The 25,261-nt window shown below is 39.8% G+C and overlaps 1 protein-coding gene across 1 annotated transcript in view; it reads left to right on the top strand.

Annotated features, from left to right (window-relative positions):
- The window catches only part of LOC116902779 (pyroglutamylated RF-amide peptide receptor-like), a 71,673-nt gene extending 69,372 nt beyond the window's left edge, over positions 1 to 2,301 (top strand). The window contains exon 6 of the mRNA XM_032905121.1: positions 124 to 2,301. Coding sequence (XP_032761012.1) covers positions 124 to 485 — 362 coding nt within the window. The 3' untranslated portion in view covers positions 486 to 2,301. The remainder of the gene's footprint in view (positions 1 to 123) is intronic.
- Positions 2,302 to 25,261: the final 22,960 nt, after the last annotated feature.

Here is a 25,261-nt window from a genome sequence, read left to right as displayed (position 1 = left end):
TGAGAATGTTTCATATCATTAGCCACTTGCACAACTGCAAATCTTTATAAATATACATGAGAAAACTCTAGAGTTATTTCTTGATGAAGTCGGTAAGCATTCTAAAGTATTACTTTGTTTCAGGTAATTTTGAAAAGGAATATGATGAAGTCACAATCAAGATGATTTTTGCTATAGTGCAAATAATTGGATTTTTCAACTCCATCTGTAATCCCATTGTTTATGCACTCATGAATGAAAACTTCAAAAAGAATTTTGTGTCTGCAGTTTGCTATTGTGTAATGAAAGAAACCCCCTCTCCAGCACAGAGGCATGGAAGCTCCGGAGCCATTGTGATGCACAGAAGAGCGAAGTTAGCTGCGGGAGAGAATCCTGTAGAGATCAAAGGGGAAGCATTTGGGGGCAGCAACATCGACATCAAGTGGTGTGAACAGCCAGAGAAGAAGAAGAAGAAGAGATCTCAAGTGGCTTCTTGTCCTCTTTAGCTCTGAGTTCCTGAGAACTCTGCTGTAGACGTGGACACTGACTGTAACAGTGTCTTCAGAATGAGGACCTGTTGTCCTGTAATCTAAAGAAAATCATTTCGAGACAAAGTCAGAGGGCTTTCATATTTAAAATGTTGACAAGCACTTGGAAGGCAGGGGCAGGGAATTCAAGAGATTAAAGTCTTCCTCAGCTGCATGATAAGTTTGAGGACAACCTGGGCTACAAGAGACCCTGTCACAGGAAGCCATTTTAAAACAACCATACTTACTAATGATAATGACAAAGTATTTTTCCATCGAAAACACATATTAGCCGCAATTTTGAAAAATTATTTAACCACACTTGTGATTAATAGGTGGAGTTTAGAAACAATTTTAATGTGTTTTTATTGTATGTATGTGGGTGATAATCTGTGTACTACATACATGCCTGCATTCCCACAAGGGCAAGAAGAAGGCACCTAGTCCCCTGGAGCTAGAGTTACAGATAGTTGTGAGCTGTTGCATGGATCCTAGGAATCATGTCCACCATAAGAGCAGCCGTCTCTCATTCTCTCTGCTGAGTTTTCAATATCTTGTGTAAAACTCAATGGTCTTAGATAGTAATTTTCTTCTGTATGGTCAATGTAAAATGATTTTCTCCATATTGCTAAATTGGATGAAAGCATTAACAATGTGTTTTCTTCCTAGAATATTAATCTAGTAGATGAGCATCACACGTGACTGTCGAAGTTATGCCTCATTCTTTTGCAAAGAAAGCTTGTACCAAAGTGAGTAAGTCCAAGAAAATGGAGAAGCAGCCAAGCATGAGTGAAGTCAGCACTACATTGATTGGAGCTGCTTACAGCTCAAGGGACCATTTCTGTGGTTACTGGACTCTTTCTTACCTCCTTTTCAAAAATCTCTGTTTCTGTGCAAATTGACACTGATATCTGCTCTACTTCATGAAGTCACTATGAAACTAAACGTGAGACACATGGAAAATAATTTTGCAGTCTAGAGCAGTTTTGCATTCTGAAGCATTGTACTGCTCATATCTCCAGCCTCTTGTCTCCCTGCTCTGAGTTTATTCTTGACCCTGTCCAACTTTTCCCTCATATACATATCTTGTTTCTCTACTAAAAGGAATAGTTTAAGGGGCCTCATGTATTGACAGGGTATATATATATATATATATATAATATAATTATTTAAAATATAATTACTTGAAATGAACTCTACTGGTATGAAAGATCTTTCCTTATATAAATGTAATATATTGATGAGGGTATATGACATTTTGCGGTTCCATGATTGACCCAAGAGATGGGTGAGGATACTCAATAGATTTATATACCCTCTGAAACTTCTTTGTTCTTCTAACTCCCACATGTCACAGACTCAGAGGCCACCATCAGAACACATGGCCCTTTCCTCTCCAACGTCTAATACTTTCAAATGCTAGTCGTAGCTTTGTAGCCTAAATGTTTCTTCTGCCTCCACTTTCTAGCCTTGACTCTTCTCAGCTGATAACAAAAATGTCAAGAACGCTCAGGCTGTTTTGTGGTTTAAGACCTGGGAACCAAAAAGTTCAAGCTACTAGCTCCTCAGTACAGACTGTGAGTGTCAATGAAGCATGCATGGAAACAATGAAGATGAAATAATGTGTGGTATTAGAGGAGAGGAAATGCCAATATGACAGGAAAACTAACAAATCAAAGAGAAGGAGGGTGTTTTATATGTGTGAGAACGGGTTGTTTAGGTCATGTTGTGAGCTGTGTGCCTGTTCTGCTTAGCTATCCTGTTACAAAGCATTAAAATAAATCTAAATCATTGACTTTGGTTACCTTCATTGTTGGCCATATCTATTTGACTACTATTCCAAATATGATAGCACAAATTATGTAAGTCAGCTGGTAAAGCCTCTCCATTATTGAACATTAAAAGGTTCTTAAGTAGAGCAGAGCTGAGTTTTCAGTATTTAGATACTAGAAAATAGCGAATAATTAAAATTGTGGCTATCCTATGAAAGTGTCTTATGCCTAAGGATGTCAAATACTTCTTCAGATGTTCACTGACTAGATAGATAATCTGTATTAATCCCCCAACTACCTATTTAACCGTTAGTTCATTTATTGATTGGATTATTAAGGATGTTTAACTTGGGCAGATCCTCACTGATTCAGAACATTAATGTCATTTTATCAAAATGGCAGAAAATTAAAAGATTTTTGTACATTCCCCAGTCCTAGAAACACTCCTTTATATTTTTCTAATATGCAAATTGTTTCTTAATTTAAAATGTTTAATTTAAACATTGATTAAAACATATTAATTCTTTTGTCCTGGAGCGTAATTTTCAAAAAGAAAAATTAGACACTTCATTGAATGGAGATTTAAAAGATGAAGCATAAATTTTCTTTTGGCTAAAACACAGGGAATTAAACAAAAATAAAAGCTTGCCCTGAAATTGCAGCCTGAGTCATTAAAGAGAAAAATGTTCAGATGAAGTGGACAAGTTAACGAAAATGACCTGAGACTTCAGAGAATTGGCTCCTTTGAAATGGGAGTGTTGGAGATGATGAAGAATGGGAGTGTGAGCAAGGAAGAAAGTAACAGCAGTTGATCCTAAACCAGGAGGCAAAAAGACCTGAGATAAACAGAGATGCTTTTGAAGCACTAAGCATCCTTCGTCAGAAGGTGGTTTATGGGGCATTAAGTTTCTGTGTTTGAAACTTTTGAGAGCTTTGAGATATTTCTGCCTTCTGCTATTTACTTACTATCCTGGTTTAAATTTTTATGGACATTTCCTCTTTTCTAAAATGGCAAAATCTATGTAATACAAACTGTGCTCTTCTAGCTTACAAATCAGATACCTGGACCTGTGACTGTCTTCTCATTCTCCCTTCTCCTGCCCCAGCAGCCGCCACCCTCACTCCCTTCATCTGCCTCTGAGTCCTCTTATTTCTTCAGGAGGAACGAGTTCTAAGGGCTTGTTTAAAGAGACAGGCTTATAAGTGATGCAATTTGAATGCATTTCTTTTCTTGTTGTTTTTCATGTCCCCCTCTGATAGTACAGGTGTCACAAGTGAAAGAATTGTTTGCTAAGAATCTGACAGCAAATAGATGATGGGAAGTCTATACAGTGCCTGGTTTATTCTCAATTTCAGCATTTCTGACATAAACGTATGACTGCATGTATTTCTGATGTTTCCTCCAGGTGTTTAGTGTACAGTGTCAGTTTGAGAACTTTTAATAGGCATGCTGCCAAAACAGCCAATTACCTTTTGGATCTCCCCATGATTTTTAACTCTCTACTACCCTTCCTTAAACTCTTTCTGGGTGTTATCAGTTTTCCTCTGGAACCAGACAGGGATCTGGTACCTGTGTCATCTCTCAGTTTGCTTCTGATAAATGCTTTCCCTCTACAGACTCTGTTTGTCCTTGGTTTCCAGAATGCTTCTACCCATCAGCCCAAAACGAACTTGATATATGAAGCAGTAGCAAGTGAACTGATGGTCTTGGCTGAGCAGTTTCATGTTAAATAAGCCAGAGTTTGGCCTCTGCTTGGTGCTTCTGCAATTTTACATGTACTGGATTGAAAGTCCCACAGTGTCACTGGCTGCCTTTGGGGTCCCTAGACATCTGTTGTAAAAAGGAGTCAAGCCTTCAGCCTCCGAGCTGCGTGTATGAGGTATCAAGACAGATATGAATCCTGTGGTCTTATGTCAGCCTCTTGGTGTGCTTGTGCTGTGGGTTGAGTTGTGCTTCCCCTCTTTAGAGAAATGGGAAAGTTAGAGGGGAGTAAAGGGACAACAGATGATCCATGACCTAGTCCCTATGTGCAAGACCATCCCAGTGATGATTTTCCCATGGGGAGCCAAACTTCTTAGCATGTTGGTTTGCATATTTCAAAATGGTGGTTTTTCTTTTCTTTCCGCCACGGGGGCTTTATCCTGTCACTTTATTGCAAAACATTGTGGGACTTCTTGGAGGTAAAACCCATATTCTGTCTCTCCATCAGCACTGCAGAAACGAGTCATTTCCCGTTTATTTTAGTAGTGTTAGAACATTTAGCTTGTGCACATTTAATAAAATGTCAGAGTGTTCACGAGAGCCACCATGTTCAAAGGGCAACAAATGCATAAAAACAAAGCTTACTAAGAATAAGATTCAAGTTTGGTCTCTGAAATGTGATGTCTAAGCAAGCCAAGTTGGTGGAGACTCAGAATCAGCATAAGTTCACAGTGAACACTGCGGTATTCTCTTCTCTGAGGTCATTGCCAGATATATGAAAGTTTGCTTGTTGTTTGCTTCTTAAGTGAATTAGCCTCTCTGTATTTATTTCTTCTTTAATAACATCATGCAACATTGTTGCTGCAAGGGTTTACATCACAATGTTTATTAAAATCTATTTGTGTGGTGCTTGCAAATTACGCCTGTCTTAGGGTTTCCATTGCTGTGAAAAGACACCATGACCAAGGCAACTCTTAAAAAGGAAGGCATTTAATTAGGGCTGGTTTACAGGTTCCGAGGTTCAGTCTATTATCATTATGGCAGGAAGCATGACAGTGCCCAGGCAGGCACGGTGCTGGAGGAGCTGAGAGTTCTACATCTTCATTCAAAGAAGCCTGGTGCAGACTTTCTCACAGGTAGCTAGAAAAGGGGTATCAAAGCCCATCCCAAAGTGACACACTTCTTCCAACAAGGCCCGTACCTCCTAACTGTACCATTCCCTATGAGCCAAGCATGTTCTAATCCCCACAATACCTATATCTGGATTATAAGAGCAGGTTTGGTGCTGGGTTACTTTGATTTTCTATGTATCACGATGACTTTAAATCATGATCACAGGAAAGAAAAATCCCAGCTCTTGAAAGCATAAACGAGTGATGCATGTGGATTCACACTCTAATGGGTAAGGCAAATTCATGTGTGTTGAAAAATTTTTTCTCACTAATTTTTGTGATAGAGAAATCTATCACATGTGGATCATTAGGGGACTCAGTTCTTTCCTTTTACCATGTGGGGACCTGGGACCACAATCAGGACTTCAAGCTCCAAAGGAAGTGCCTCAACTGTTGAGCAGTCTCACCAGCCCGCAGCAGCGAAGCAAAGGAAATTGACTGTGTCATTCATCTAACAAGATAAGTGTTTTCTTTCAGGTCACAAGTTCATTTGATAGGTCAGAGACTCTAAATTATTAATAGAACAAACAGACAAGGTAATTGTTTTTCAACTGATAGAGAGACGTGTTTTGATAGAAACAATATTTGAAATAATATGGAATTGATAGCAATGACGTTTGAGTAAGAACAGCAAGTGGGTAGAAGAGTGGGCAGAATGAGCTCATTCCATAAGCCACTAAAAACAACTCTGATGACCTGTGCTGTTACTGTTAGAGTGGGAAACACTGCCATGACACCCGGGACGCTGACATTGTCTTCTGTCTTTTTACTGGAGCCTGACTCTATATCTCTCTGCAAGAGAAGAATACTTTTATGAGTTAGTATAACTACTAGGAAGAAAAAGATGCTGCCGTAGCCTCACCTCATACAACACACCAATATAAACTAGAGCTTCACTTAAATGATTTGGTGCTACTACTAACCACACTATCCTGACTGGAGGAAACCCTTAACCTTGAAAGCCTTCAGACAGTCCTGTGGTTGGTGATGGGCACTGTTCTGTGCTTCTCAGATGGGCAATGCTACCCTACCAAGTTTGTGCTTCGTATTCTCTTTCTACCAATAATTCGAAGCCATATTCCTTGGTCAAAGTGTGTTCCCATTAGGACTATTTTCTGCCAGGGGCAGAGACAGGCCATGGTAGGACTGGCAGGGAGCCCTAGAAGGCTATTCGACTTTTCCTCTGAGCCATCGCCTGTGGTTGAGCTTCACCAGGAGTTGAGCTTTATTCTGTTTTCATTGTCTTAGCTCTTGCCTAGTATGTGCTCTGTGTCCATATTAGACCCTCAGCACCAACAAAAGAAAACAAATAAAAACAAAATCGTGGAAATAAAATGGAAAAAAGATAAAAATGATAAAGCATCGCTACTAAATCTCAAAAAGGAAAGTTATAACAAGCAGCTCCCCTCACACTCAACAGAGCATTGTTAGCCATGCAGTGGGGTTATGGTAAAAAGCATACAGTGTAGAAAGAGAAAACTAAATGTTTCTGTCTATAAAATATTCTCAAGTACACACACACACACACACACACACAACACAACACACACACACACCTAGAAGCAAATGAATATACAGTTATGAGATAGAAGGTTAACATTCAAGCCAATTTTATATTTTTTGCTAATGAGAGAAACGTGTATACATAGAGAGATTTACTTCAAGGAAGCTCACAAGATGGAGAGACTTTTTGAGTCAAATCCAAAGGTCATCTTCTGGAAGGCTGGGAGAAGCTGATTAGTAGTTGATTAAATCCAAACACAGTCTACCAGAGAAACACCTCATGCTTCGTGAGGCTTTTAACTAATGAGATCCACTTGCATTATTGCATAAAGAATCTGGAAATGGACACACAACTGCTCAGGCAATGTTGACAGAGGTGAGAAGATAGTTCAGGACGAAGAGGAGCACTTCAGTAGGGGCAGAGAAACAGCTGACAAGCCACTTTCAAAACACCAAGCCTCAAACTGAACCCTGCAATGTGTGTAGAATTTAACTTAAAATGAATTATGGGATTAAATTCAAATGTATAATGATACAACATAAAAAAGACAGACATACAAGCCAAGAGTTCTTTGAAATGCCCCCAGAAGCATGTCTTAAAAGGGAAAATTGGGAAATTGACAAGACAGAGAAAGATTTCATTAAAAAGGATGGGAGCTCCCAGATAGAACAGATATTTAATGTTCTGAGTCATCAGGACATTGCAATTTAAAAGCAAACTTAGTAGCTTTTCTACACATGCATCTCAATGGTTAAATAAAACATAGTAGTAATGCTGTATGCTGACGAAGATGCTGAGAAAGACATGGGTCCACTGCTCTGGGATGCACAGAGCTGTACAGTCTCCAGGGGCAGCAGCCTGACTGTGTCTATAAAAATCAGGTTTGAATTGTACTCACTGGTGTCGCCATTTAAAATAAAATCATTCAAAAAATAGCAAATATTGGATTGAACACTGAGAAATTGGAAATTGTATTGCTAGTGGTTCCTCCAAAAAAATAACTGTCAAGCTTTCATGAGATAAACATATGATGAACAAATTCCATGCCTAAGCACCGGACACAAAGGAGCAAAAGTAGTGTCCCCACCAGGTTGCTGTGCACAACACTCATGGTATCATATCAACAGCCAAAGGGGAGGGCAGCCTAGCTGGCAACAATGAACAAACGAGCAAATGTCATACACACTTGCAGTGGTGTGCTGCCCAAAATTTGGAAGGGTGGACTCCTATCCATGGTACAAACGAATTAGCCTTAAAATACACTGAATAAAAGGATCCAAAGAACAAATACTGTAGAATGCTTCTTCTTCCCTCCTCCCTCCCTCCCTCCCTCCCTCCCTCCCCCTCCCTCCCTCCCTCCCTCATACCTGTTCTCCATTCCCATTTGTCTTTCATGCTGGGAATCAAATGCAGGAAAATGCTGTACCACTTAGCTACATCCCTAGGCTTGTATGGCTCCTCGGACACACAGTCTAGAATGGGACAAGGAAGGGTCTGAAAACAAACTCAGAGTCTCGGGGGTGGAGGTGCTGCAGAAGGACCACGCTCTGGAGATGGGTGGTGATCATGAGCACTCAGTAATGCGAGTGAACTTGGTGCAGTTTAACCACATACCTAAAGCGACTAAACTGGTGGACTTTATCACGTATGTTTAGCTGTGCACATCAAGGCAAAAACTAGCCAGGCTGCATCTGTGAGATGACGCAGTGGGTGAATGCATTTACTTGACAACCCAAGTCTGTTCCCTGTGGGCTGCATGGTACAAGTACAGAAGAGACTGCCCCAAAACTGTTCTCTGTCCTCCACACACATGCTGTGGCACACATATGTCCCCATTCTACACACACACACACACACACACACACACACACACACACACACACACACACACACAAAGCAAGTAAATAAAATATAATGAAAAATCTAAACCTGCAATTATCTGAGACTGAGCAACCCCATTCTTGGATTCTTGAGAACTTGTGCTCAAATGGAACAGCACACAAATATTGAGGGATCCTTCACTAGCAACAGTTTAAACTTGAACTCAATTGTTCTCTAAGAGATGACTGGTTACCTAATATGTGAATATCCTTAATATAATAAATGTATGCTAATAATTATAACTATCTATCTAAAATATGGACATGGTCAACATTTGATACGGAAGTAAAACGTAAATTGCTTCCATAATAACAAAAGTTCATAACATTTATAATCTATTACTAGCTTATACCCAGGAAATGGCTGATGACAATGAGCAGAGGTGAATTTAAAACTCACTTTAGGAATGATGTGTTTTGCCCATGAATCCCTGGCAGTTCCCAAGGTACTCTGTATTAATTTTGACACAGCAAGGATGGGAGAGTTAATAAACTCCTCCCTAAGGCCCAAGGCTTCCCACCTGTAAACTTTTGACCAGTTTATAGTACCAAGCATGTATTCTCTCCCATGGAGGAGGCCTCAAACCTATTTAGACATGGTTGGTCACGGAAGAACAAGTTTTAAAACTGGCACTACTTTTAGTTTTTTGCACCTTTCCCCCAGACCCCAACATAGCCACTAGTCTACATGGAAGCCAAGTTACCACATGCAGAGGACATATAAATCTTTGCTGGCCGAATAGCCATCCATTTGCGTGACTGCATAGTGGATGTCAGATGACTCGGCCTTGGCCTTGAAGTAATCCTGGCAGTGAATCAAATAGAAGTCTACTTGGGCAAACATGTGAATAGCTCACCTATTTTCATTTTCAAGGATGGTGTGGTGTTCACTCTATAGCATTAGAAAATGACGCTGCATCACCCAGCTCTTGATCCAACATGGTGGATTTCTTTTTGCTGTTGCTCTCTGGGAAGATGTTGGGTTTTGATCAAATGTAATATTTGATTATATTACATGAAAAAGCACATAGCTCTATTTTGTACCAACAATCACTCACAGGCACAAACACGGCTTCTAAGTTTTGTATTTGAGGTCAGCTAAAAAGGCATTACCTTCACATGGTTTGTTTCAATACTAAGTAGACAGACCCAGGCTCAGCTTCAAGCTGATGACTAAGAGCCAAAGTCTGAAGATATCATCTGGAGATTATGCTTGGTGGCAGGTTTGACAAGACCAAGAGATGCCATTTCCGGGAATCATTAGTATCTTGCTATGACTCACTGTGACTTTGGACAGTTCCTTCACCTTTAAATATCAGAGACAGTTTGTCCACATACTGCAACCTTTGAAGAACAGGTGACTAAGCACGAAGAATGACAAATAGCAATAATTCTTCTGACTGTATTCACATGACCCAATATGATGATATCAACCTTTAATTAAACTCTTTCTACCTGATGGTCCTCACTTTAAATAATAAGTATTTGGCTCCCCCTCTTTGTTGGGCACTACGGTAGGTGTCTGAGTGACAACCTTGAATATGAAAACTACAGTAAGAAAAGGGTTTTAACCACTTGGCAAGTGCTGGTTTTCATGAAGACTTTCCGTGGATTATGGGATCAGAATCCAGACTGGATGGAAGATTAGGAGAGAGGAATGGAAACGAGGGTGTAGATTGTGTACAGACCAAGATAGGGGTGGGTTAGAGGAAGCAGTTTCATACAGTTGTTTTTCTGTATTTGATTGACGGGCTTCTACACTTTAGTTTTATTTTGTGTTAGTATTAGTATGGACACATATACGAAGACTAAGATGTGTGAATGGAGACCATCGAAGGAAACAACATAGCCACATTTATACTTTGGAAAAGCACTAGAGAAGCTACATTAGGGGAGGATCAAATGAGCAAAGCTGTTGCCGATAGCTACTGAAGCAGAAAGCTATCCCAGTGACTTTCTCAATGCTAAGCCTCCCTCAGGGCCTGCTTATGTGATGATGGCTCTTATTTTTTCATTCATGCGTATCCAGTGGCATCATACACCCTGTGTTAGTCTGTGGGGCCAGCATCTTTCCCCACTGTCTTAGGGTTTCTATTGCTGAGATAAAATATCAGACCAAAAGCTACTTGGGGAGGAAAGGCTTTATGGTGTATTTCAACATACAGTTCCACATCACAGTCCATCATTGAAAAAGGCACGGTAGAAACTCAAGAAAGGAGCCTGGAGGCTGGACCTGAAGCAGAGGCCATGGATGAGTGCTGCTTATTTGTTTGCTCTTATGGCTTGCTCAGTTCACTTTCTTATATGGCTAAGAAGTCTGAAACCCTGAAGAAAGACCAGCAGTCTCAATTATCCTGGACCCCCGAGATCTCTCAGACACTGGATCACCAACCAGGTAGCATACGCCAGCTGAGATGAGGCCTCCAAACACATAGACAGCAGAGGACTCCTGGGTCTGGGTTCAGTCAGAGAAGATGCACCTAACCCTCAAGAGACTGGAGTCCCCAAGAAGTTTAGAGGTCTGGTGGGGTAGGGACATCCTTGTGGAGATTGGGGTTTGGGGAGAGTTGCAGGGAGGAGGTATGGGATGTGGAACAGTCAGTGGGGGGGGGAGTGGATCGGGAGGGTAATAAAATCTGAAGTGTATATATAAATAAATAAATAAATAAATAAATAAACAAGAAACAAAGAAATGAAGAAATGAAGAAAAGAAAAAAAAGGAAAGAAACCTGATGAAACACCAATTAACAAAATGAACCCACAGGTTTGCTTATTGACAGATCTAATGGAGGTGTTTTCTCAGTTACTTTAACTTGTATCAAGCTGAAAAACAAAACAAACAAACAAGCAAACAAAAACTCAAACAGGACAGGACACCCCTCCCTCCAGAACCCATCCAACTGACTCAACATCCCAATTTCTCCCCCTGCCTTTCATTTAATTCTGTTAACTGTCTTGAATGAGGAATGAAAAATAATTTCCCTGCTGATTCCACAATCACTACTTGTGAGACAAGCACAGATCACAACAGCCTATTCCTCCTGAGTAGCTATCAGCACCTGAGCTCTTCAGGACGGGTAGTCACTGGAAGTAGACAGGATTATTCCCTGTAAAGCTCACCAGATTTTCAAAAACAAATTAGGCAACTTAGTCACAATAGTACTTACATAGGGAGCTGTCCTCAGTAAATGCCTAGAAACCAGACACTCCACTTACACTGCAGGTCTTCATTGCAAAATACAGAAGGAAGCATAAGCCCATGGGCTAGGTTTCACTGTGAGTGAAATCAGTTGCTAGCACTTAATATGCATATGGCACAGCTTATGATAATTAGTCCCCCGGAGTGCTAGATGGTTACCTCCTGTATTAGTTTTGAAGATCAATTAAAATTATACATGTAAATTACTTAGTTCAGTGCCTGGCCTGAGGTGAGCAGTTAAATGATGTCAGATGTGATCAAGAGTTTCAAATACTACAAGCAGGGTAGAAAGACATAGGCAGAAAATAGCCTTTCGAGTTAGCTGAAATGTGAGCAGCTTATAATTGACATGGATACATTGTTTCAACTCTGAGCACGAGACCTTATGTTCTCAAATATCTGGCCCCGAGAGATGTATCTCTAACCTGATGCAGAAGGGGAATAAGGCAGGAAGAAATCTCAGTAATGTGGTTTTGTTCAGCATCTTCAATGAGCCAGGTTTCATGAACTACATGCTATAGGGCCATATTCTCTTAACCCTCAGGACTGCTATATATAAAACACAGGATGGACTCTTGTCTTGCTGTGTTGAAATTCCCAGTATTATTTGATTTCTGCCTGAGGAAAAAGAATACAACTGCAAGTGCAGGTATCAGTTCTCATTCATACATTTGGATGAGAAATTATAAATTCTGCATAGTTTAAAAGATCTTATAATATTATAAAGAAAATAAGCATCATTTTATTACATCTTTGACAAATATATACATGTAACACCTTTTGGCAAAATTTTTCATGGAATAGTCTGTAATCACTCCTTAAGTTTTTATACTTATTTATGTGGTGTTCAAAATTGTTCCAATTTCATACCTAACTATATTGGCTTTGCCATGTACCTTTGCATGATCTGCATTTTGACTGTGGGCTCAGCCATCTAGAGTGGGTCAGGTGTTTGACACAAGCTAGAGTCACCTGGGAAGAGGAAATGCCCGTTGAGAAGTGCCAGCATCAGATTGGTGCTAGCCCTGGACAGGTGGTTCTGGGTATAAAAAAATAAGGCTGAGCAAGCTCCGGGGAGCAAGCCAGTAAGAAGTATCCCTCTGTGGTCTCTGCTTCAAGTTCCTTTCCTGGCTTCCCTCAGTGATGGATTGGAACCTGTTAGCTAGATAAACCCTTTCCTCACCAAGTTGCTTTTGGCGATGGTCTTTATCTCAGTAAGAGAACTGGGGCCAAGCAGCTATATTTGGTTATGAATGAATCTGAGCCAAGTAACTCCCACTCGAGTGATACTGTCCCCGCTGTGCTGTTCTCTTGAAATTCTGCTTTTATAGCTAGGATATACCTAGAGGAACCTGGAAAGGCATGCAAACCAGAACCCAATCACTCTCTTTGTCACAACTGAAGCTGGCTAGCAAGCCAGGACCCAAAAAGCCAACTAGTCAATTATCCTTTAATTCTATCCCCAGAAGCTGGGATTATTATGGTTGAGTGTCATGAGGAGTTACAGCTTTACAATACATAACCTTACTGAAGCAGTGGACAAATAAATTAGATATTATTTCAGCATAGTTAAGTAACAACCAACTTTTATTATTGATTTAGAAAAGCTCCCAAGGAAAACTATGGGCAATGCTAGTATTTTATAATATCCTTATTAGAAAAGGAATTTTGAAGTCTCAAAGATGAGAAGTTGTGAAGATGAAAAAGAACTTCAAATGACATAATAAAGAATTTTATTGATTTCTACTAAAAAATCTAATATCTCCAATTCTTACTAAGTTTAGATTTCTCTGTTGACCAAAGAATATTTTAACGCCTTCATCAGAGACCTTAATTTCTCATCTTATACGAGTTTCTAAATGCAATAAAGTTGCATTCCCTTGTAAGTTGAAAACATTATAAGTCAAAACAATGCTTTTAGCAGAGCCGGCAGTCATAGCTCAGCCTAGATTAGCTTCCATACTCTCCGAACCCGAACTTTTCATTGCTCTAATGTTGAACAAACTTGTCTGGCACAAAACCTATTTTATAATCAGTTTTAAATATCTTTGTGAAAAGTATTGAAAAGGTCAAGACTCAAACTTCAAAGTACGGTTTCTACTAAATATGGACAGCTTCATGATGTCATTACAACAAAACTCTCCAGTTGAGTCATCATGACCCAATGACACTTTGTAGTCATGCTTGCTTCTGAATACTCATTAGATTAGGTTATCGCATTTTCAATAACAGTATCTCTAAGTGGCCTTATTCATACATTTATCATGATAATCTGTCTAAGGCCAAATTCAAAACAGAACTTCATTCCTATAAGAGAACTGCACTGCTGTGGTGATTATGTTTACTCTACTGTGGAGGATGACGTGCACACTTGTATCTGATGAAGATTTTAGACTGAGCTAGTGAACACAGTCAGCATTGCTGTTGCTCTTAGAGTCTCTGAGCCTGCACCCATGGTTTCTGACTCCAGCACTAAACCACACATGTTCTCAGGAGACAGCACCAAGGCATTCTATCTCTACATCGACAGTGGGCCATAATGTTTATTCCTTCAAAATACTATGTATATATATTATATATGTATATATATTATACATACATATAAGTATATAAGTATATATATTATATATATTATATATAAGTATATATGTAATATATATATAAATTTGTGTACTGACATGTTATTTTGTTTTAGGTGAAATGGAGACATACCTTTGCTTTTGTTGCTTTCAGTTTAGATTGTAACATTTTTATTTTCTCTTAGGAGAAAGAGACCTAAGGTTAAAGGGAAACTGAGTATAGGCAGCAGCCTAAGTGATCTCCTTTATCCATTGGCTTACTTATTTGTCTTGTAGCCTTTGTCTTGTGAAGTCAGAGAGGAATAAGGTCTCTCTCTCTCTCTCTCTCTCTCTCTCTCTCTCTCTCTCTCTCTCAAACACACACACAGAGACAGACAGACAGACAGACAGACAGCAGACAGATACACACACAGAGGGAGAGAGACAGACAGACAGACAGCAGACAGATACACACACACAGAGGGAGAGAGAGAAAGAGGGAGAGGGAGAGGGAGAGGGAGAGGGAGAGAGAGAGAGAGAGAGAGAGAGAGAGAGAGAGAGAGAGAGAGAGAGAGTTGCGACTATAGGGTTCACTTCTGAAGCTTTAAGACATCATTAAGTCATGATATGAACCATGCTACTGTAATCCTGAGAAGAATTTCAGAAGATACCTAAACTTTCAATTGTGTTTTTCAAAGAACACTGAGCCATGAGATTAACAGTGGCACAAAGAATTCAAATCAAACAGCTTTCAGGGGAAAGAGCTTGTTATCAATTTAGTGTGGGTTAGGTTGTGTTCACTGTTATGTGGAGACATAATCAGAGCTGCTTGTGGGTATCTTCACTGTCTATTGAGAATAAATCAACCAGATTGGAGAGAGATATTTTTAATACAAAACTCTATGTTGCACATCTCCATTACAAGTTATTTTAAGTTTTACAAAATTTGTACATGAACATGAATGTTTATTTGTTGGCACAATAAACTGCTGTAGGGAATAAGGTGTGCATTATTGTTGGTGTGTATACAAAGAGATTGAACATTTGTGCTGTAAAAGTCACTTATAAAAGATGACAAAGCTGAGCTTAAGTCCAAGTGGATCAAGGACCTCCACATCAAACCAGACACACTCAACCTAATAGAAGAAAAAGTGGGGAAGAGTCTCAAATATATGGGCACTGGAAAAAACAGAACACCAATGGCTCATGCTCTAAGATCAAAATAGAGAAATGGGATCTCATAAAGCTGCAAAGCTTCTGTAAGGCAAAGGACACTGTCATTAGGACAAAACAGCAACCAGGAGATTGGAAAAAGATCTTTACCAATCCTATGTCTGATAGAGGGCTAATACCCAAAATATACAAAGAACTCATGAAGTTAGACTCTAGAGAGCAAAATAACCCTATTAAAAATGGGGTACAGAGCTAAACAAAGAATTCACAGGTGAGGAATAATGAATGGCTGAGAAGCACCTAAAGAAATATTCAACATCCTTAGTCATCAGGGAAATGCAAATCAAAACAACCCTGAGATTCCACCTCACACAAGCCAGAATGGCTAAGACCAAAAACTCAGATGACAGCAGATGCTAGAGAGGTAGTGGAGAAAGAGGAACACTCCTCCACTGTTGGTGGGAATGCAAACTGGGACAACCTCTATGGAAATCAGTCTGGAGGTTCCTCAGAAAATTGGACATTGAACTACCTGAGGACCCAGCTACACCTCTCTTGGGCATATACCCAAAAGATGCCCCAACATATAACAAAGACACGTGCTTCACTATGTTCATAGCAGCCTTATTTATAATAGCCAGAAACTGGAAAGAACCCAGATGCCCTTTAACAGAGGAATGGATACAGAAAATGTGGTACATCTACACAATGGAGTACTACTCAGCTATCAAAAATAATGACTCCAAGAAATTCATAGGCAAATGGATGGGCATAGAAAATATCATCCTGAGTGAGGTAACCCAATCACAGAAAAAATACACATGGTATGCACTCATTGATAAATAGATATTAGCCCAAATGCTCGAATTACCCAAGATGCACAGAACACATGAAACTCAAGAAGGATGACCAAAATGGGGTGTTTCACTCCTTCTTTAAAAGGAGAACAAAAATATCCATAGGAGGGGATAGGGAGGCAAAGTTTGGAGCAGAGACTGAAGGAATGGCCATTCACAGCCTGCCCCACATTTGGCCCATATGTATATAGTCACCAAAACTAGATATGATGGATGAAGCTAAGAAGTACATGCTGACAGGAACTGGATCTCTCCTGGGAGATGCAGCCAGAACACGTCAAATACAGAGGCGAATGCCAGTAGCAAACCACTGGACCGAGAACGGGACCCCCGTTGGAGGAATTAGAGAAAGGTCTAAAGGAGCTGAAGGGGCTTGCTACTCCATAAGAACAACAGTGCCAACTAAACAGAGCTTCCAGGGACTAAATCACTACCCAAAGACTATACAGGGACTGACCAACTGGGCTCCAACTGCATAGGTAGCAGTGAATAGCCTTGTTGGGGCACCAGTGGAAGGGGAAGCCCTTGTTACTGCCAATGTTGGACACCAAGTGTAGGGGATTGTTAGGGGGGAAATGGGGGAAGGATGGGGGGCACCATATAGAAGGGGAAAGGGAGGGGTTAGGGAGCTGATGGACAGAATTCCAGGAAAGGGACTAACATTTGAAATGTAAATAAGAAATACCAAATTTGTGCTCGCTTCGGCAGCACATATACTAAGAAATACCAAATTTAATAAAAAGTGAAGGAAAATACATAACTGGTAAGACTCAGAACCCAGGCTTGTCCAAGTCCTTTACCAGTGACCTTCCTATGTAGTATCCCATTTTCAGTATTTAATATATACTTTCATTTTGAGGACCTGAGGTTCTAGAAAGACCGCCTGTCTCCCTGTTAATTAATTTTGAGAGATAGGGAAAATCTTTATTCCCATATCAGCAGCGAATCCAAAATGTTACTCCCTCAAACATCATTTTTTTTAACTTACTCTTTCCAATATTTCTTTTCTTTGACTCTCATAAATTAACTCACTATTTTCAAACCCTAAACCACTAAAGGGCCAAGAGCCTGATGACTAGAGACCATTGTATATAGCCAGGATTCAGGCAACATTATTCACACTAACCAGTCCCAAACTGCTCACCTTACATTGCCCATTTCTCCTACAAAGGAAGGAAAAAATCATATATAAAGAGATGGAAGAAAAAAGGAAGAGAAGGAGGAGATGGGAAGGAAGGAAGAAAAGCCTTCTGTTGTCTAATCAGTAAACTAGTACCCAGATCTTGCATCAATTTTTTTAATGCTTATTTTTTTACAAGTGTTTTTGTAAACCACTGAATCTCTTTAGTACTTCCCAGATGTGCATGGGTGTGGTCCTTGAGCCTATGGCTCTTATAATCCTTTTGTCCTTTCTTTCATAGAATAGCATGAACTTTAGGTGCAGGTGGAGTTTTTGGATGTATTCATTGGCACTTGGCTTTACAACTCTACATTTTGATTGGTTGTGGTTTTCTGTAGTGGTCTTTCTTTGTTGCAAAGAAAAGTTTCCTTGATGATGAAGACCATAATTGTCTTTGGTAGTGATTATAATTAGAGATCCTGATTAGGGATTATGTTTAGTAAATTAGTGGCTGCAGATTCTCCTTCAAGCATGACTTTGCTAACACTGAGTAGCAAGGTAGGTTTCCAGTGCCTTAGGTTCCTAGTGCCAGGCATGATTTCCTTCTTGTTGAGTAGGACTTAAGTCCAATTAGAGAGATGTTGGTCACCATCAAGGTATGGGTGCCACTACTGCTGCTGTAGGATTATTGTGCCATGCTGGTGGGATTCATAGAGATCATAGTTGAGTAGGATTGCTTGTTGCTTCCCTTGTTTGGAAGCTTGCACTGTGACATCTGATATCATGGAAGCTACTACTCAGGAAGGGGGCATTCAGGTCAGTGCTAGTTCAGGGGTCTCTGGGTCCTGTGACTGAAGCACATGATATGTTCAGAAATAGGGTTTTACCTTCCACCTCTGCAGGAGAGCCAAGGGCAAAAGCAATAGGCTGTGTGTTTTCAGAGTCTCGTAGACAGGCCTGGCCAGCAACTCAAAAGAAGACTTCTTTGTGTCTGGTATGGGTTTTTTGTTGTGTGATCTTTGGCTCTTAGAGGAAGCACTATTAGCCCAGATGAGAAAAGTTCACTAAAACTATATATGTGTATTTATATGCTGAATTACATATATTACAGTTTTTGTAGGTATATAATAGTATATAATTCCATGTGCATTTTCAGACATTACTATTGCTGTTTTACCTGTAGCCCTCCTTATACTGTATGTACCTCCCTGCTCCTCCCCTGAGGAGATCTGTAGGGCTCTGGCGCCGGGGCTCTTCCATGGGAGATCTCTCACCCAGCTAAGTTTGTGGGTTGGGGCGAGGGGGGAGAGAACTTGTGCAGGGAGGGGGAATAGCTTTGAATTCCCCCAGCTGCTGGTCCTTTTTTGCACCACTGCCTCTTGGGTTGCCCAGCTGGGCTGAGCCAGCCGGAGACTGATTAGGGGTACAGGGGAGCTTCTGGCGGTGATTTCAGGAGAGCAGATCTCTTCCAAAGCAGTGGTGTTACAGCTCTTATGACAGAAGCTCTCAGATGATGGAAAAATTCCTGCACCTTTTAGTTCTGAACACGGCACTTAAGTACAGTTTTTTGGATGGGTCAGTGTTTGACAGCAGGTACTTCCTATTGGTTTGGCCTGAGAGCTTGGGAAGACCTCATCTAAATGTTCAGGGGTGTGGTCCTGTTTCTGTCATCTGTCTTGAGCCTATGTAACCTGTGGTTATATCCTCACCTGTGGAGGAGGGGCTTGAGGCATTGCCCTACATGACTGGTCTGTCTCAAACCTCTCTACAGGGGTTTGTTGGGGGCTGCAGTTAGTGAGGCCCTGATCTGGGAGGCTGGGATGCACCTGCCGTCCCTATTAGGGTCTCCCGGGGATTCTACCTGTCTGGGTCAGGAGTCAGGGTACCTTTCACTGCCTGCCACCCTCAGAGATCCATCCACTTTTTCCGTTTTCCCTATCAGGTCACTGTATCCTCCCATTCTCCTTTACCCTCTCGCCTACTTTCTTCCATATTTACCTTCCTCCTTTATCTAAGAAGCCCTTCTCTTTTTCCTTTTCCCTAATCATATTCTTCTCCTTCCCAACCCATCTCTCTCTCTCATATTCTGGAAATGGTCCTGTTTTACTTTCCTGGTTTCTGTAGTTACCACAGGCTATGTACTTATACCCAAAGATTTGGAGCAAAGAGCCTCTCAAGACAGAAGGGTCCATGTTTGTCTCTTTGTGTCTGGGGCCCCTCACCCAGTATGAGCATTTCTAGTTACATCTGTTTTCCTACAAAGTTCATGATTTTATTTTTCCTTACAGATGAATAGAATTCCATAGTGTGCATATATTATCTTTTCATTATCTACTTCTCAGTTGAAAAACTTCTGAATTACTTTTACTTTCTAGCTATTGGGAGTAGAATAGTAACAGACATGGCAACTCTCTGTGGAGTTCAATATTGTTTCCTTTTGGCATATGTTAAGGAGTAAAATAGCTGGGTCATGTTGCACATTTATTTTTAGCCATTTAAGAATACTCTACACCATTTTTCATAATTCCTGCACCAGTTTGCAATCCTACCAACAGTGAATGAGTACTTCCTTTCCTTTATCTCCCATAGGTGTTCTATTGATTTGGGACATTCTGACAAGGGTAAGATAATATCTCAGTTATTCTGATTTGCGTTTCCCTAATCACTGGAGACAATGGTCATCTTTTTGGATTTTTAATTTATTTTTTATTTCTTAGCCATTTTTTTCTTCTTTTGAGAACACTTTGTTCAAGTCCCAGGCACATTTTTGAACGTATCATTTGTTTTTTAACTTATTTTTCAAGTTTTTATATATTCTGGATATCAATTCTTGGTCAGAGTTTTAGCTGGTGAATATTTTTTTCTATTCCTTTGGCTCCTACCTCAACTTACTGTTTCTTTGGATGTATAGATATTTTTTAGATTTATCAAGTCCAATTTGTCAACTGTTGACTTTAATACTTGGGCAAATATTGTCTTGCTCAGGAAGTCCTTTCCGACATCTATGTCTTTTTCTAGAAACTGTTTCAGGTTCTACATTAGGTCTTTGATCCATTTGGAGTTGGTTTTTGGATAAGGTTATAGATAAGGTTCTAATTTAGTTCTGCATATGGATATCCAGTTTTCCTAGGACTATTTGCTGAAAATGCTTTTATTTTTTTCCCCATAATTTTTGTCATATTTTTCAACTACTAAGTGGTTTATGTTGTGTGTGCTCCTGTTTGAATCTTTAATTTTGTTCCACTGGTCTTCATATTTTTTGTGCCTCTACCATTTTGTTTCTATTACCATTGCTCTATAATGTATCTGAAGATCTGGAATGGTAACTTTTCCAAGCAGTGTTCTTTTCGCTAAAATATTTTGGGGTAATCTGGAGTGTTGTTGCTGTTGTTGTTTTGTTTTTGTTTTGTTTTGATTTTTGTTTTTGTGTATATGTTTACATATGAATATAAGGGTGTATTTTTTTTCTGAAGAATGAATTGGGAATTTTGATTGGAGTTACATTAAATCTGTAAGTATATTTTTGTCAGAAGGGTCATTTTTACAATGTTATTTGTACCAATCCATGAGCATGGGATGTCCCATTTTCTAGAATCTTTCTTTATTGCTTTCTTAAGGTTTTCATTGTAGAGATTCTTCACATTTTTGGTTAGATATTTTCTTTTCTTTTTGAGGATAGTGTCAACTAAAGTATGACCATGATGTTCTCTGTATGTTTGTTGTTGATATATAGAAAATAATTGATTTATTCAAGTTAAACTGTATTTTGCCAAGTTGCTAAAATTATTTTAATCATTTCTAGAGGTTTTCTGTTATAATTTTGGAAACAGTTAATGTATAATGCCTTGTCATATGCAAATAGGAATAATATGATTTTTTTTCTCTATTTGTATTCCATTAATTTCCTTCTCTTATGTTATTGCTCATAAAGGCATGTTGGATTTTTGCCAATGGCATTTCTACATCTATTGAGATGATCTTGTGATTTTTGTCTTTAAGTAAACTATTATGTATAGTGACTTGCACACATTGAACTATTTCTGCATTCAGAGATAAAGTCAACTTGGTATATACTCTTTTTGATATATGTCTTTACTCTGTTTACAAATATTTTATTTAATATTTTTGAATGTATGTGCATTGGGGATATTGGCCATTAGTTTGTTTTTTTATTTGTTTGTTTGTTTTATATCTTTACATTTTTTGATATCAAAGTAATATGGGCTTCATAGAGTGTGCACCTCCCCCATGTTTATTTTCGCATAATTTGAAAAGGACTAGCTGTAGATCTTCTCTGAAGGTCATGAATCTATATGGTTCTGAAATTTTTTAGCTGAAAGAATTTTATTACTATTTCAATCTTCTCATCTGTTATGTTTAAGTTCTTCTTCATGCTTTGGCTAAACTAGAAATTCACGTAGTTCTTTAAGATTTCCCAGCTTAATGGAGTAGTTTTTTTAAAGATATTACAAAATATTAAAGATTTTTTAAAAATATATGTCCTTATAATATTCTGAATTTCTTTGGTGCTTGTAATATTTCTATGTTCATTACTAACTCTGTTGACTTGAGTCCTCTCTCCTTTCCCTTTGCTTAGTTGGGACAATGATGTTTCAATTTTGTTTTTCTACTTGAAGAACCAGCTGTCAGATTCATTGATGCTTCCTATTGTTTTCTTTGTTTCTATTTCATTGATTTCTAATCTGATTTTTGTTATTTTTTTTTGCTGCAAACTGTGTAACAAAGTTTAGATTTAGTTTGTTCTTGCTTTTTTTTATCTTTTTGAATTGTATAACTAAGCCATTTATTTGTATTCTTTTGGACTCTTTTTCTTTTTGAAGTATGGTTTCTCTGTATAGCACTAGCTGTCCTGAAACTTACTCTGTAGACCAACCTGATCTCAAACTCAGAGATCCACCTGCCTCTGCCTCCTGAGAGCTGGCAAACACTGGGATTAAAGATGTGAACCACCACTGCCTGGCTTCTTTCTGACTTTGTAATTAATAATTTATTTTTTGTTTTCAGTATATCCTTAACACAGTTTTCCCTCCTTCACTCCTCTCAGTCCTCTCTCCCCCATTTCTGTTATCTCTTAGATTCACTCTTCTTCCATTTCTATTCAGAAAATATCAGTTTTCTCAGGTATATCCATAGAACACAGCTTAAGAAGATAAAATGGGACCTCATAAAATTGAAAATCTTCTGTAAAGCAAAGGACACTGTCAATAGGACAAAATGGCAACCAACAGATTGGGAAAAGATCTTAATCAATACTACATCTGACAGAGGGCTAATATCCAATATATACAAAGAATTCAAGAAGCTAGACTCCTGAGAACCAAATTATTCTATTAAACATGTGATACAGAGCTAAACAGAGAATTCTTAACTGAGGAATCTCACATGGCTGGGAAGCACCTAAAGACATCCTTAGTCAAAAACACACATGGTATGCACTCATTGATAAGTGGCTATTAGCCCAAATGCTTGAAATACCCTAGATGCCTAGAACGAATGAAACTCAAGACAGATGATCAAAATGTGAATACTTCACTCCTTCTTTAAAAAGGAACAAGAATACCCTTGGCAGGGAATAGAGAGGCAAAGATTAAAACAGACACAGAAGGAACACCCATTCAGAGCCTGCCCCACATGTGGCCCATACATATACAGCCACCCAATTAGACAAGATGGATGAAGCAAAGTGCAGGCCTACAGCAGCGGATGTAGATCGCTCCTGAGAGACACAGCCAGAATACAGCAAACACAGAGGCTAATGCCAGCAAACCACTGAACTGAGAATAGGACCCCCGTTGAAGGAATCAGAAAAGAACTGAAGAGCTTGAAGGGGCTTGAGACCCCATGTACAACCCAAGCAACCAGAGCTTCCAGGGACTAAGCCACTACCTAAAGACTATATATGGACTGACCCTGGACTCTGACCTCATAGGTAGCAGAATATCCTAGTAAGGCACCAGTGGAAGGGGAAACCCTGGGTCCTGCTAAGACTGAACCCCAGTGAACTAGATTGTTGGGGGAGGGTGGCAATGGGGGAGGATGGGAGGAAACCCATAAAGAAGGGGGGGGGAGGGGGATGTTTGCTTGAATAAATACTGTATATAAGAAATACTCAAGTTAATAAAAAAAAAAGACATCCTTAGTCATCAGGGAAGTGCAAATCAAAATGACCCTGAGATTCCACTTAACACTAATCAGAATGCCTAAGATTAAAAACTCAGATGACAGCAGATGAGGATGTGGAAAAAGAGGAACACTGCTTCATTGCTGGTGGGATTGCAAGCTGGTACAACCACTCTGGAAATCAGTCTGGAGGTTTCTCAGAAAATTGAACATAGTACTACCTGAGGACCAAGCTATACCACTCCTGGGCAAATAAGCTGCTCCAACATATGACAAGGACACATGCTCCACTATGTTCATAGCAGCCTTAGTGATAATAGCTAGAAGATGGGAAAAACCCAGATGCCCCCCAACAGAGGAATGGATAAAGAAATGTGGTGAATAGAATATAGAATACTACTCAACTATTAAAAACAATGACTTCATAAGCAAATGGATGGAACTAGAAAATATCATCCTGAGTGAGGTAACCTAGTCATAAAATAACACACATGGTATGCACTCACTGATAAGTGGATATTAGGCTAAAAGCTCAGAATACCCATGATACACCTCACGGATAATCTGAAGCTCAAAAAGGAGGAAGACCAAAGTGTGGATGTTTCAGTCCTACTTAGAAGAGGAACAAATAATCACAGGAGGTAGAGGGTTGGAAAGATTTGGTAGGAAGAGAGGAGGGGGAGGAGGAAAAGGGGAGCAGGATCAGGTATTGGAGGAGATGGAGATGTACAGAGGATCAGGAAGTTGAACAGAAGTGTGTAGCAATAGGGGGTAGCCACCAGCAAGTCCCAGATGCCAGGAAAACAAGAGGCTCCCAGAACACAACAGGGAAGACATTAGCTGAAACACCCAACAAAGAAGAGAGAAAACCCTTAGAGACCACATACAGAGGTTAGGCATGGCACGGGGTTGAGGGATGGAAACACCCACCCACCTTGAAATTTTAGCCCAGAATTTCTCCTGTCTAAAGAAATTATAGGGACAAAGAGTGGAAAAGAGACCGAGGAAAAGTCCATCTAGAGACAACCACACCTGAGGATCCATCCCATATATAGACACCAAACCCAGACACTATTGAGGATGCCAAGAAGTGCTTGCTGACAGGAGTCTGATATAGCTGTCTCCTAGGATGCTCTGCAGAGCCTGATGGATACAGATGGGGATGCTCACAACAAACCATCAGACTGAGCACAGGGTCCCCAATGGAGGAGTTAGGGGAAGGACTGAAGGAGCTGAAGGTGTTTGAAAACCCATAGGAAGAACAACAATATCAACCCCAGAGCTCCCAGGGACTAAACCATGAACCAAAGAGTACAAATGGAGCGACTCAAGGCTCCAGTTGCATATGTAGCAGAGAATGGCTGTATATGGCATGAATTGAAGGGATGGGGGGAGAGCTTGGTCCTGTGAAGGCTCAATGCCCAGTGTAGGAAAAACCTAGGGCAGTGAGGCCAGAATAGGTGGGTGGGTGGGTGGGGAACACCCTCAAAGAAGCAGGCAGATAGGAATGGGATAGAGGATTTGTGGAGGGGAAACTGGGAAAGGAGATAACATTTGAAATGAAAATAAATAAAATAACCAATAAAAAAAGAAGATACAATAAGACTACATATCAAGGCTGGGCAAAGCAGTAGAGTAAGAGAAAAAGGGTCTCAGGAGTAGATGAAAGACCCAGGT

Source organism: Rattus rattus, chromosome 6 (assembly GCF_011064425.1).
Source record: "Rattus rattus isolate New Zealand chromosome 6, Rrattus_CSIRO_v1, whole genome shotgun sequence".
Classification (NCBI taxonomy): Eukaryota; Metazoa; Chordata; class Mammalia; order Rodentia; family Muridae; genus Rattus; species Rattus rattus.
The sequence above is the reverse complement of the archived record's forward strand: the minus strand, read 5'-3'. Positions and strand labels throughout refer to the sequence as shown.